General features: G+C 42.9%; 1 protein-coding gene across 3 annotated transcripts in view; it reads right to left on the bottom strand.

Moving 5' to 3' along the window:
- LOC121533263 (alpha-1,6-mannosylglycoprotein 6-beta-N-acetylglucosaminyltransferase B) overlaps positions 1–13,853 on the bottom strand; it is a 145,865-nt gene that overhangs the window by 14,702 nt on the left and 117,310 nt on the right. For all 3 annotated transcript variants that reach the window (XM_041839076.2, XM_041839077.2, XM_041839078.2), the window contains exons 9-11: positions 9,871–10,002; positions 1,891–2,024; positions 1,296–1,426 (exon numbers count right to left, since the gene is read on the bottom strand). In XM_041839076.2, the coding sequence (XP_041695010.1) occupies positions 1,296–1,426; positions 1,891–2,024; positions 9,871–10,002 (397 nt within the window). The remainder of the gene's footprint in view (positions 1–1,295; positions 1,427–1,890; positions 2,025–9,870; positions 10,003–13,853) is intronic.

Genomic DNA, 13,853 nt, shown 5'->3' with positions numbered 1-13,853 from the left:
TCTTGGCAAAGGAGAAATGCTCACTAATAGGGATGTAAACAAAATTGTGCACAAAATGTGAGAGAAATAAGCTTTTTGTCGTATGGAACATTTCTGTGATCTTTTATTTCAGCTAATAAAACATAGGACCAACACTTTACATGTTGTGTTTATATTTTTGTTCAGTATATATATTGCATATACACACATTAAAATAGAAAAACACAGTCATGCTAAGCACAAATAAAACATCACAAATCACCTAGAAAAACAGTTGCATTCCTCCATAAATAAATCCCCAATACTTTAAATTGCCCGAACGGCACCAGAACATCAAGATGAAATGTATTTAGAATTTTGTTCCAGCAATACAGTGCATTAAAACTAAAAGCAGATTTAGCTAGCTCGGTGGAGACCCTAGGAACCTCAAGAGTTAACCAATCCTGTGAACGGATTAGGCAACTCAGGTGTCTATACTTCACACAGCAAAGTTAGATAAGACGAAAGTTTATGAAGTATGGCCTTGGAAAGAAAAAGGGAGTAATGTAAGATCTACGGGTCTTTAGCAAAGTCCAGCCAACCTTTTGATACAGGATACAGTGACGAGTATCAAAACTGTCACCTGTAACAAAACAAAGGGCACTATGGTAGATGGCAGCCAAAGGTTTAAGAGAAGTAGCAGCTGCTCTTTGATAAATAATACCATCGTATTCAAGAACAGATAAAAAGGTTGACTGAATAATCTGATTCCTACTGCTTAGAGAAAGGCAAAATCTGTTTCTGTAGAAAAAGCCAACTTTAAATCTTAGCTTCTTAACCAGCTCATCTATATGTTTTTTAAACGTCAAATCCATATTAATACAAATGCCTAAGTATTAATTCTAAGAGCACATGGATGTTAAGGGTGCAATTTAAAGTATGAGCTGGACAACATAAAACATCTCTAGATTAAAGATCAGATATGCTTTATTCATGAAGGGAATTTTAATGATTCTACTCAAATCTAAAAAGATTTGACCCCCCGGCACTTTACCCAACTACTTATAACTTTCTATTCGAGTGGGATAATTATCTCTCTGCACGCAGACCTGGGTTCAAATAGTATTGGAAATCTTTCAAGTACGTTAAGTGTTTGCTTGAACCTGCCTGGATCGCCAGGTGGGCGGGGTTTGCACTTTTGGGACTATCCCATTGCATCGGGCAAGCTAAATCAAGTACAGCTAAAGTATTTGAAATAATACATATTATTTGAACCCAGGCCTCTCTGTGAGCGGACTGTGTGTGTGTGTGTGTTTGTGTGTGTGTGTTATGCGTACTTTCCACATGCTGGCCTCCTTGCCGTAAACCACGGCCATGTTGTTGACCTTGTTCTGCATGATGCTCCTCTTCTCCGTGTTGTTCAGCTCCTCAGACACAAAGCCCATGAACGAGTTGTCTGGAGTGTGGGCTGAGGAGAGGAGGAGAGAAGGGCGAGAGAGAGGGAGGAGGGGAAGGGCAGAGTGAGGGGAAGGGCAGAGTGAGGGGGGGGGAAGAGTGAGACAGATACAGCAGGGAGAGAAGAGATAGAAAACCCAGGTATAGACCCTCATCTCATTTGAACTTGAGCTAAACAATATCCTCAGTGAAATGTGAAGAGGTGCCACTGATATTGATATGACCTGTGCCTCGGTCTGATTATAATATGCTAATTCAAAAAGGTAGTGTAAGTGTGGCTATTCAAAAAGCTGTCTGTATGCTAAAGTACTGCATTACAATGGTAAGTGGTTCCATTTCTATAGCAGGTGTGCTAAAGCTAGGTGGATTCGGAAGGTATCCATAGCATTACAATGCTGAGTGTTTTGGCTTGTATTGTGGGTGTATTATAGCCAGGTGGATAGGTACAGATTTGTATACATATTGATGTATACTTACGGAACATAGTCATGTACTGTCTGGAGTTGAGGTTCCAGTAGCCCCAGTTGGTCCTGTAGCCGTGCAGGGTGGCGTAGTCCTCGTGGTTGTAGGCCGGCTCTGTCCCGAAGGTGTCAATCACACGGATGTGGCACCTGAAATGAGGAGCACATTTTAACACCATACCACAGAGCAATTTACACAACTGACATTTCCTGTCAAAAGTGGGTACTGGCATAAAATGTGAGATTAATTTAATCATCATTTAAATATCTGTACATGCTGAAAACTGATGGAACTTGTCAGAACAGCCAAAGCCCGACTTCTGAATGCTTGTTTTTGACATTAATGTTTCGTGTGAATGTAAATAATTAAATAAATTACATATCACAATTGATTTTTGGACAGCATTTATTATTTCAATAATGGCCACAATGCATCACAACCGCTCTTTGTCCCCCAAAGCTTTTGTGTTTTCTCAAAGGCCGTAATCACAAGTGGAGAGACAGGGATAGAAGACGGACTTGGTGTTGGTTAATCGTTTTTTCCTTTCATCCACTGTACCGCACGTCATTCACTCATTCAAAAAGTGTGTGTGTGTATGTGTGTGTGTGTATTTGTCTGTTCGATATGCAGTGTGTGTGTCTGTTTGACAAGCATTGTGTATGTGTCTGTCAAGAGAGAACACAGAAAAGCAACAAAGGTTCAATCCCATCAATACCAGTCTTCAAGACACACAATGCTGAACATACTATCAACACTATGGAGACAAAAGCTCCCTATGGAACAGTAGTTAAGTAGAAGTTAATAGCTAGCTGTGGCTCTGTTGATGGGAGAGGAGTAGCAATCATTTCTGTTGTTCCAAAGGCTACCAAGTGTTCTTTGGGAGCTGAGATGGAAAACCAAGTAAAATAAGCAGAATTAAACCCAGTTTACCCTCTCAGCAATTTAAGGGCAGGTAAATGGTAAGGTAATGGCTATGGGGAATACTGAGAAATGGGGTAATAATGTATACTTGGAAATTTGCACCAAACTATCTCTTGGAATCAAAGAAACATGGTAACATGGTAACTCATGGTAACTCACTGATTCCCTACACACACTCTAAAGCCCTGACAGTTCTACTCTGGGCTTTGCCAGTCTAGTGAGTGTTAAATTATGCCACTGTCTGAGCTCAGGGAGGATTAGTAGAAGACCTGAAGACCTGTGAGAGCCCAGGGCATTTCCATCGAAAAGGACCCACGAGCACCAACATGTGAAGTTCATTAGAGCATATCAAATTGCGTGTCAAATGAAAGCTAAGAGTATATATTTAGGGGAAATTATGGCATAAATTCATTTTTCAACCATTTTCCATCTTAAAAATCAGACATAAGTAAAGGCTTTTATTTATGGATAAACAGATGGAAAAGGGGTCTTAGAAGATATACCAGAAAAAGTCTTAAAAGGTATCCGAAATACATCAAAACACAAACATGTTGACATAAATACCCATGCCAACTGATATCAAAATGTCTATTTAGTTTTGGAGATATTGTTTACCTTCTGCACGTTTAAGAAATATTGCCTTGTGCCTTGTATCATGGCTCAAGCTAAGACCCAGATGCAGACACAGGAGGCGGATAGTACGAGTCTCAGAGTTTATTACAGTACAAGGGGCAGACAATTGGTAGGTCAAGGCAGGCAAAGAGTCATAATCCAAATCAGAGTCAGGCAGGTATAGGACGGCAGGCAGGCAGGATCAGGGTCAGGACAGGCAGAAAGATAAGAACTGGGAAGACTAGAAAAAGTAGGACTTGACGGGAGAAGACGAACTGGCAACAGACAAACAGAAAACGCAGGTATATATACACGAGGTAATGGGAGACACCTGGTGGGGGTTGGGGACAATCACAAGACAGGTGAAATAGATCACCACCTGGCGTCCTACCCTGGGACATACCTGGTTGACCGGGGTGTCGAAGGTAGATGAGGGCTGGGTCCAGGATATTCCTGGCGGGGACCCAAAACCTCTCCTCCGGGCCATAACCCTCCCAGTCAACCAGGTACTGGAATCCCTGCCTTGAGGTTGAACACTCAGGAGGCGCCTCACCGTGTACGCCAGATGGCCGTCGATGAGACGGGGGCTGATATCCCAGGGAACGCTCAAAAGACGAGAGACCAGTAGCAGAACAGGGAAGGGTGTTGCGGGCATATTCCACCCACAGGAGTTGCTGGCTCCAGGTGGTGGGATTGGTGGAGACAAGGCAACGAAGAGGCGTCTCCAGGTCCTGATTGGCTCGCTCCGACTGGGGATGAAAACCAGAGGACAGGCTGGCCTGACGGAGGGAGACCCGAGATTAAGTCCAGGGATATTTGGGTACTCTACTGTACTGTATTGTACTATAATCTACTGTGCTCTACTGTTGTCACGGATTCTGCCGAGGCTGCCCCTCCTCCTTGCTCGGGCAGGTTTTGTCGTTCGTCGTCACCGGAGTACTATGGATGTTCTACCTGTTGTGTCAGATTGTTTCACACCTGTTGCCCATCTTGTGATTACTCCGCCCCTATTTAACCCTGTGGCTCCCATTGTGTTCTGTGCGTGTTTGTTGTTTGTTCGCTGATGTCGTTGGTGAGCGGGTTTATTCCTCCCTGCGTGGAGGCTTCTTGTTTCTTTACGTGTATTAGTAAAGATACGTTTTTTCATTGAGTTCTGTGTCCTGCGCCTGACTTCAGTCTACCACATACACTGACATCGTGACAACTGTGCTCTGCTGTGCTGTGCTGTGCTGTCCAAACTTGTGAAACAGAGAATGACATCATATCCATAATTATGCATTTCGGTGTAGTATAGATCAAGGACCCATGATGTAATTCCGTTACCGTAATTCTGTTACCGGGCGTAAATCCACTTCACTTACTTACCATGTCATAGCTGACACCCATTTTTTCTGCAGACATCTTTGGAGCAGATATTTATTACGGTTGCATCTGCACAGTTCTTCCACTCAATCATTTTTGCATAGTTGTATAGTTTGTTAAACTTTGAAATCAATGGTTTTTGTTTGGCATACATTTGAAAGTGAAAAAACAGAGTCAAAGCGTAATTCCGTTACCGTGGGATTGCCCCCCACTCTATCTGCCCTGAGCCATGAACCTACCAAGCAGTGTGCGCGTGTGGATGGATGGATGGACCCATGGTTTCTCCTAGTTTGAGACAGTGCTGAAATGTTATGCTAGAATCAGTTTCAGTTTTTCAAGTAAACACATTAGCACTTGAAGCAAAGCTGCAGTCTATCGATAACATATTTTCCAGAAAAAGTTAGAATCTTATATTTCCATGTATAGCTCATAACTCATCTGTATTCCTGACTAGTTGTCACCAAGGCCCCCTTGACAGAGTGTGTTTCCCTTGGATTTTTTTCAGCAGCGGTGGCAGAGTTGGTTTTTCTTTCAGTGGTGGTCACGATTTAGCAGCGGCGTGTGTGTGCGTATGTGTGCCTAACTTCCCCTTCTAACACTGTGTTCCAGATTCACTGGCTCCATTTCAAAGTACATAATATTCACTGCGTTAAGACAACAGCCTGCACCGTGGCCACTGTGACTCATACCATGTAATCACTGGGTATTGTTCCGCAACGTTGTTCGGACGTTATTACTGTTTTGTTATTGTGTCAACACGACAGCAAAGCTTGCTAGGCCTATATTCGGAGAGTGTTTACTGTGTGTGTATTCAAGGCGTTGTGATGCTAATTGGCTATTTTCAAGCACATAAACATGATTTATACACATTTCACTGTAGGCATAATATCTTTACCATACTGCACAAGGTGATGCAGGTATTTCTGTGACACAGAGAATTAGATCGTCAGCGATATATCTCGAAGGGAGCGTCTGAAGACGGCACCTCATCTGCACCGGAGTGTCTTAAAAAGTGGCATGCTTATTTGAGCAGCTGTAAATCAAGGGGGCCGCTTTCACAGAGAGAGGGGTGTCATGAAACATTGATGAGAGATGTAACTTTCAGTTCCGCCTCGCTCCCTCCCTCCATCTCTCTCTTTCTCCCTCATCGTCTCCAAAATGGGAGAATTTTCCGGCAACTGATAAGATTACCCTGGAGGTGTGGAGGGATGGAGAGAAGAAGGAGGAGGGAAAGGCTTTGGAGTTACTGGGTGGAATATCTGGTAGCATATCTAGCAGAGGATCAGAGAAGAGACTAATCTTGGTTAAATTGCTGCTTGTAGAGGGAACGGTCCATAGGGGAAGACAGGGTGAGAGGCTGTCACCCACCACTGTTCCCGTTTATGTTTAAAGCACTGACATAGATAAATATGTGTTCTACATCACAAACCACTGACATAGATAAATATGTGTTCTACATCACAAACCACTGACATAGATAAATATAGTGCAAAAACTATTAAGAACACCTGCTCTTTCCATGACAGACTGACTAGGTGGATCCAGGTGAAAGCTATGATCCCTTATTGATGTCACTTGTTAAATCCACTTCAATCAGTGTAGATGAAGGGGAGGAGACAGGTTAAAGAAGGATGTTTACGCCTTGAGACAATTGAGACATGGATTGCGTATGTGTGCCATTCAGACGGTAAATGGGCAAGACCAACGATTTAAATGCCTTTGAACGGGGTATGGTAGTAGGTGTCAGGAGCACCGGTTTGAGTGTGTCAAGAACTACAACGCTGCTGGGTTTTTCACACTCAACAGTTTCCTGTATCAAGAATAATCCACCACCCAAAGGAAATACAGCCAACTTGACACAACTGTGGGAAGCATTGGAGTCAACATGTGCCAGCATCCCTGTGGAAAGCTTTCCATGCCACAACGAATTGAGGCTGTTCTGAGGGCAAAAGAGGATGCAACTCAATATTATGAAAGGTGTTCCTAATGTTTTGTACACTCAGTGGACGTTACACTATCTGGGTCAAAAAGGAGAAAAAGGTAACTGTGGTTTGTAAATACTGTGATCAGTGCTCCCAGTAGCTGTTTATGAGGTGAGTAAGTTTGTGAGGTGAGAAATGGCCTGGGTTGCTGAGTAAGTGTGTGTGCTTACGTAACATTGTGTGTGTGTACACGCACGTGTGTTTGCGTGCATGTATACCCTTGTAGTCCTCTTCTAGCTCTGCTCTATCAGAGCAGTAAATTCACCATGCGTATGTAAAGGACGTCACACTGCTTGCTTAGCGAGTACCACTTCCTCCCGATTCGACCCATACCTGGCGCGAACTCAGGACCTCTGCCTTGCTAGCACACGTGACCGCCCTCCTGAAGCGTCTTACCAAGCTAGCTGGCCCAAGTGGGGACACTTCAGGCTGAGGAGTAAGTTTCACACATCCCCATGTTCTACACGGACATAGTGATCAATAGCGTAGCCCCCGTTATCAGTTGGGTGTGTGTGATTTAAAGCCGCACACTATCAGCTTTCAGCATCTTTACCAGACCTCTGCCCCATTCCTATCATTGAACCTCCTCTTCCTCCCCTGAACGCACACACACACCCACACCTCCCCCTCCCTCCCCCAGGAAATGAGCGTATTGGCTGGCCAGGCATTATTAATGCATCTGGACGTTGGAAGCAATATAAAACTAAAGTAATTAAACAGAGACTGAAGGGCCCAGGAGCTCTGCACTTGATTAATGATATGCCTTTCAGCTGATAGGGCTGATAAAAGGCTCGTATCTCATTCTTGTGCACAAAACCTCTAAGGATTGTGGGAAAAGTACTACATCTGGGGTTAAAGTAGAGGGGAAAATCCAGTGTCTAAAGGCTACTTCATCCTTTAAAGCGTACGAGGCTCCAATAAGGTGTGGACTAGACTGATAAGTTATTAATGTTTGTAGTATAATAGCTTTGTAATATGATGTACCGTGCGGAAGAAAGCTCTGGAGAATGTTCTTCTTACAAATCAATACTGAGCTTTATACAGTACATGTCATGTATCATATAGTGAGTACATTTCATAGTGATGTCCATTTCCTGTGTGTTGCAGAGAGATTTATGATGTGAGCTCACATATCGGTTCTCATTAAATAATAATAAGGTTGTTTACCATAGCTACATCTGAATATGTTTAGGACTTACTTTTCAAAACGTTATGATATAAATTACTTTTCGAAACCTCAAATCACACAGCACTCAAAAATGTAGTTGATTTATACACCACAAACCCTCAATTGATCGGGAGAGATTGACATGTGCTGCATTGCCTCACAACACTAAAACTCACATCCGATTAGGGCAGGCAGAAATCAACATGGCTCCATAACCATTGAGCCACTCACTGTCTGGGAGAGCTGCTGCTAGTGCTGACCTCAGCAAACTATTACGACCAGTTGGGCAAAGTTGTTTGGTCACACACACACGCAAGCACGCACGCACACACACACTCACACACACACACACACACACACAGTCTTCTACAACTAACCTTGTGGGGACACACAATTCAGTCCCATTCAAAATCCTATTTTCCCTAACCTTAACCCTAACCCTAACTTTAACCCCAAAACCTAACTTTAACCCTAACCCTAAACCTAACCCTAGCTCCTAACCCTAACACTAAAACTAACCCTAAACCTAAATCTAATTCTAACCTTAACCCTAATCCCCACAAGTATAGTTAAACACGTCCACACACACACACACACACACACACACACACACACACACACACACACACACACACACACACACACACACACACACACACACACACACACACAGCCAGAGAGGCTGCTGGGTGGATTTCAGGGTTCAGTCACTATGCTCTTGCACTCAAACACACACACACACACACACATGCACGTATACATACATATACACACACATACACACACAGAGAGAGCTGCTGGGATAATTTAACTGGAGCATTGGGCCCACTTATCGTGCTCTTACCTCATGCCAAAATGCATACACACACGCACGCATACCAAAACTCTCTCATCCCTCATTCATAATTGGATTTTAAAAATACATGGCATGGGCATCGGCTGTTATCTGGTGCCAGTTTGAGTCAAGAGGCCTGCCACTCTTCCATTTGCACTCTCCCCCTCTCCCTCTATCTTTCTTCCCCTCTAACTCGCTCCATCGTTCTCTCAGCGCCTCGCTACGATCGATAGTTAACCTCACAGCAAAACCCAACCAGTACAACAGTAATAATAAGCTGTTGACAGCTGGGCTGGCTTATACTGTATATAGAAGATGGGCTGGTATGGGTGTTGTGCTGTCAATATGCGTTCTAGTTGGTGCTGTTTGTTGCCGAGCAGAAAAGTCCCTGATAGAAACAGGAAAATCTGCCAATGGTGTGTGTCAGATAGACGGTACTGAACATGTGTGTGTATATCTGTATGTGTCTGTGTCTGTGTGTGTGTGCCTCTAAACGTGTGTGTCAAATCAAATACATGTTTATTTCTCACATGCGCCGAATACAACAAGTGTAGACTTCACTATGAAATGCTTACTTACGAGCCTTTTCCCAACAATGCAGTTAAAAAGTACGAAAAGTACTTGTATGTGTGTTTTTTTGTGTATGTGTATGTGTGTGTGTTTGTGTGTTTCTCTGAATGCATTTATGCGTGTGTGGACTTCAAAAGGAAGACCTGTCATGTAATTCTCAGTGGATGGAGAGAGTGTTTATTGTTACTGCTGTGGTGCTGTCCTTCTGTATTGATGCCTCCCCCTCCCCTTCCATCATAGGAATAGACAGGACTGCCAGTCTGGCCTGAGACAGAGAGGTTTTACTGACCTATAAGGGATGAACTAACTGTGTGAATTACGAGCAGAGACACGCCAGTAGCACTGCACCTAATAAGCAGCCATAATGGACTCATAAACACAGACCGTAAACCTTAGCTATGACAACACACTGACACATGTATATTATACACACTGACACGTACACGCGCATGCACACACACACACACACACACACACACACACACACACACACACACACACACACACACACACACACACACACACACACACAGACAGACACTTACTTGTGTCTCTTGAGCGAGAGCCCCATGTGCTGCTTCATCTGCTGCATGCCGTGGTAGTCCGTGTAGATGAGGTCAAAGGGCAGAGGTCCTGTCAGGGGGCAGCTCCCTCTGCCTGGGGGCACCCCGAGAAACCTATGAGACAGAAACACACAGAGCAGAGGTTACATGAACTACTGTATGGTTCAAACACACAGAGCAGAGGCTACATGAACTACTGTATAGTTAAAACACAGAGCAGAGGTTACATTAACTACTGTATGGTTCAAACACACAGAGCAGAGGTTACATGAACTACTGTGTGGTTCAAACACACAGAGCAGAGGCTACATGAACTACTGTATAGTTAAAACACAGAGCAGAGGTTACATTAACTACTGTATGGTTCAAACACACAGAGCAGAGGTTACATGAACTACTGTGTGGTTCAAACACACAGAGCAGAGGTTACATGAACTACTGTATGGTTCAAACACACAGAGCAGAGTTTACATTAACTACTGTATGGTTCAAACACAGAGCAGAGGTTACATTAACTACTGTATGGTTCAAACACACAGAGCAGAGGTTACATGAACTACTGTGTGGTTCAAACACACAGAGCAGAGGTTACATGAACTACTGTATGGTTCAAACACACAGAGCAGAGTTTACATTAACTACTGTATGGTTCAAACACACATAGCAGAGTTTACATTAACTACTGTATGGTTCAAACACACATAGCAGAGGTTACATGAACTACTGTATGGTTCAAACACACATAGCAGAGGTTACATGAACTACTATATGGTTCAAACACACAGAGCAGAGGTTACATGAACTACTGTATGGTTCAAACACACAGAGCAGAGGTTACATGAATAGTGTATAGTTAAAACACACAGAGCAGAGGTTACATTAACTACTGTATGGTTCAAACACACAGAGCAGAGGTTACATGAACTACTGTATGGTTCAAACACACATAGCAGAGGTTACATGAACTACTGTATGGTTCAAACACACATAGCAGAGGTTACATGAACTACTGTATGGTTCAAACACACATAGCAGAGGTTACATGAACTACTGTATGGTTCAAACACACAGAGCAGAGGTTACATGAACTACTGTATGGTTCAAACACACAGAGCAGAGGTTACATGAACTACTGTATGGTTCAAACACACATAGCAGAGGTTACATGAACTACTATATGGTTCAAACACACATAGCAGAGGTTACATTAACTACTGTATGGTTCAAACACACAGAGCAGAGGTTACATGAACTACTGTGTGGTTCAAACACACAGAGCAGAGGCTACATGAACTACTGTATAGTTAAAACACAGAGCAGAGGTTACATTAACTACTGTATGGTTCAAACACACAGAGCAGAGGTTACATGAACTACTGTGTGGTTCAAACACACAGAGCAGAGGTTACATGAACTACTGTATGGTTCAAACACACAGAGCAGAGTTTACATTAACTACTGTATGGTTCAAACACAGAGCAGAGGTTACATTAACTACTGTATGGTTCAAACACACAGAGCAGAGGTTACATGAACTACTGTGTGGTTCAAACACACAGAGCAGAGGTTACATGAACTACTGTATGGTTCAAACACACAGAGCAGAGTTTACATTAACTACTGTATGGTTCAAACACACATAGCAGAGTTTACATTAACTACTGTATGGTTCAAACACACATAGCAGAGGTTACATGAACTACTGTATGGTTCAAACACACATAGCAGAGGTTACATGAACTACTATATGGTTCAAACACACAGAGCAGAGGTTACATGAACTACTGTATGGTTCAAACACACAGAGCAGAGGTTACATGAATAGTGTATAGTTAAAACACACAGAGCAGAGGTTACATTAACTACTGTATGGTTCAAACACACAGAGCAGAGGTTACATGAACTACTGTATGGTTCAAACACACATAGCAGAGGTTACATGAACTACTGTATGGTTCAAACACACATAGCAGAGGTTACATGAACTACTGTATGGTTCAAACACACATAGCAGAGGTTACATGAACTACTGTATGGTTCAAACACACAGAGCAGAGGTTACATGAACTACTGTATGGTTCAAACACACAGAGCAGAGGTTACATGAACTACTGTATGGTTCAAACACACATAGCAGAGGTTACATGAACTACTATATGGTTCAAACACACATAGCAGAGGTTGCATGAACTACTGTATGGTTCAAACACACATAGCAGAGGTTACATGAACTACTGTATGGTTCAAACACACATAGCAGAGGTTACATGAACTACTGTATGGTTCAAACACACAGAGCAGAGGTTACATGAACTACTGTGTGGTTCAAACACACAGAGCAGAGGTTACATGAACTACTGTATGGTTCAAACACACAGAGCAGAGTTTACATTAACTACTGTATGGTTCAAACACAGAGCAGAGGTTACATTAACTACTGTATGGTTCAAACACACAGAGCAGAGGTTACATGAACTACTGTGTGGTTCAAACACACAGAGCAGAGGTTACATGAACTACTGTATGGTTCAAACACACAGAGCAGAGTTTACATTAACTACTGTATGGTTCAAACACAGAGCAGAGGTTACATTAACTACTGTATGGTTCAAACACACATAGCAGAGGTTACATGAACTACTATATGGTTCAAACACACAGAGCAGAGGTTACATGAACTACTGTATGGTTCAAACACACATAGCAGAGGTTACATGAACTACTGTATGGTTCAAACACACAGAGCAGAGGTTACATGAATAGTGTATAGTTAAAACACACAGAGCAGAGGTTACATTAACTACTGTATGGTTCAAACACACAGAGCAGAGGTTACATGAACTACTGTATGGTTCAAACACACATAGCAGAGGTTACATGAACTACTGTATGGTTCAAACACACATAGCAGAGGTTACATGAACTACTGTATGGTTCAAACACACAGAGCAGAGGTTACATGAACTACTGTATGGTTCAAACACACAGAGCAGAGGTTACATGAACTACTGTATGGTTCAAACACACAGAGCAGAGGTTACATGAACTACTGTATGGTTCAAACACACATAGCAGAGGTTACATTAACTACTGTATGGTTCAAACACACATAGCAGAGGTTACATTAACTACTGTATGGTTCAAACACACAGAGCAGAGGTTACATGAACTACTTTATGGTTCAAACACACAGAGCAGAGGTTACATTAACTACTGTATGGTTCAAACACACAGCACACAGACAGAGCAGAGGTTACATTAACTATGATTTCCATGGATCAGTTGGTTGGAGAAGGTTACGAGATAAAAATGTGTTATTGTCACATACGGATAGGTGCAGTGAAATGTGTTGTTTTACAGGGTCAGCCATAGTAGTACGGCGACCCCTGGAGAAAATTAGAGTGAAGTGCCTTGCTCAAGGGCACATCGACCGATCTTTCACCTTGTCAGCTCAGGGATTCGAACCAGCTTTAACCGCAAGGCTACTTGCTGCCCTGTTTGATGCCTGCATGGGGACCTGTTGTATACTTAGAACCAGGTCACCACAACCCTGACCAGGAAACACTGTGCCCTGGACTGTAGGGTCAAAAGTCAATCCTGGTCAGGTCAAAACACCTTTGGTTCTGTACTGCATTCACTGTAAGTCACTTTGAATAAACCACCATCTCATTAGTGTACTATGACAAGACAAACGTTGAAGCCGCTTGTAAGCCACCGAGCAATAGAGAAACACAATAAAACATCAATCAAACAACTAGATAATTGATGATGAGGGTGAAGCACTGTTCACTAGTGTGATCCAAACTGTATGAGTAGCAGATGGTTAGAACAGTGAGTGGGAAACAGCATCAAAAAAGAGCGAGATCTACACATCAAACGGTCAAAGGGGCACCGACCGGGGAGAAATGTGTCCGTTTCAGAGATGAGAGGAGAGAGGGAGAGGGAGAGGACGAAAGAGGAGTGTG

Source organism: Coregonus clupeaformis, chromosome 20 (assembly GCF_020615455.1).
Source record: "Coregonus clupeaformis isolate EN_2021a chromosome 20, ASM2061545v1, whole genome shotgun sequence".
Taxonomy (NCBI): Eukaryota; Metazoa; Chordata; class Actinopteri; order Salmoniformes; family Salmonidae; genus Coregonus; species Coregonus clupeaformis.
This window is presented reverse-complemented; position numbering and strand designations above follow the sequence as displayed.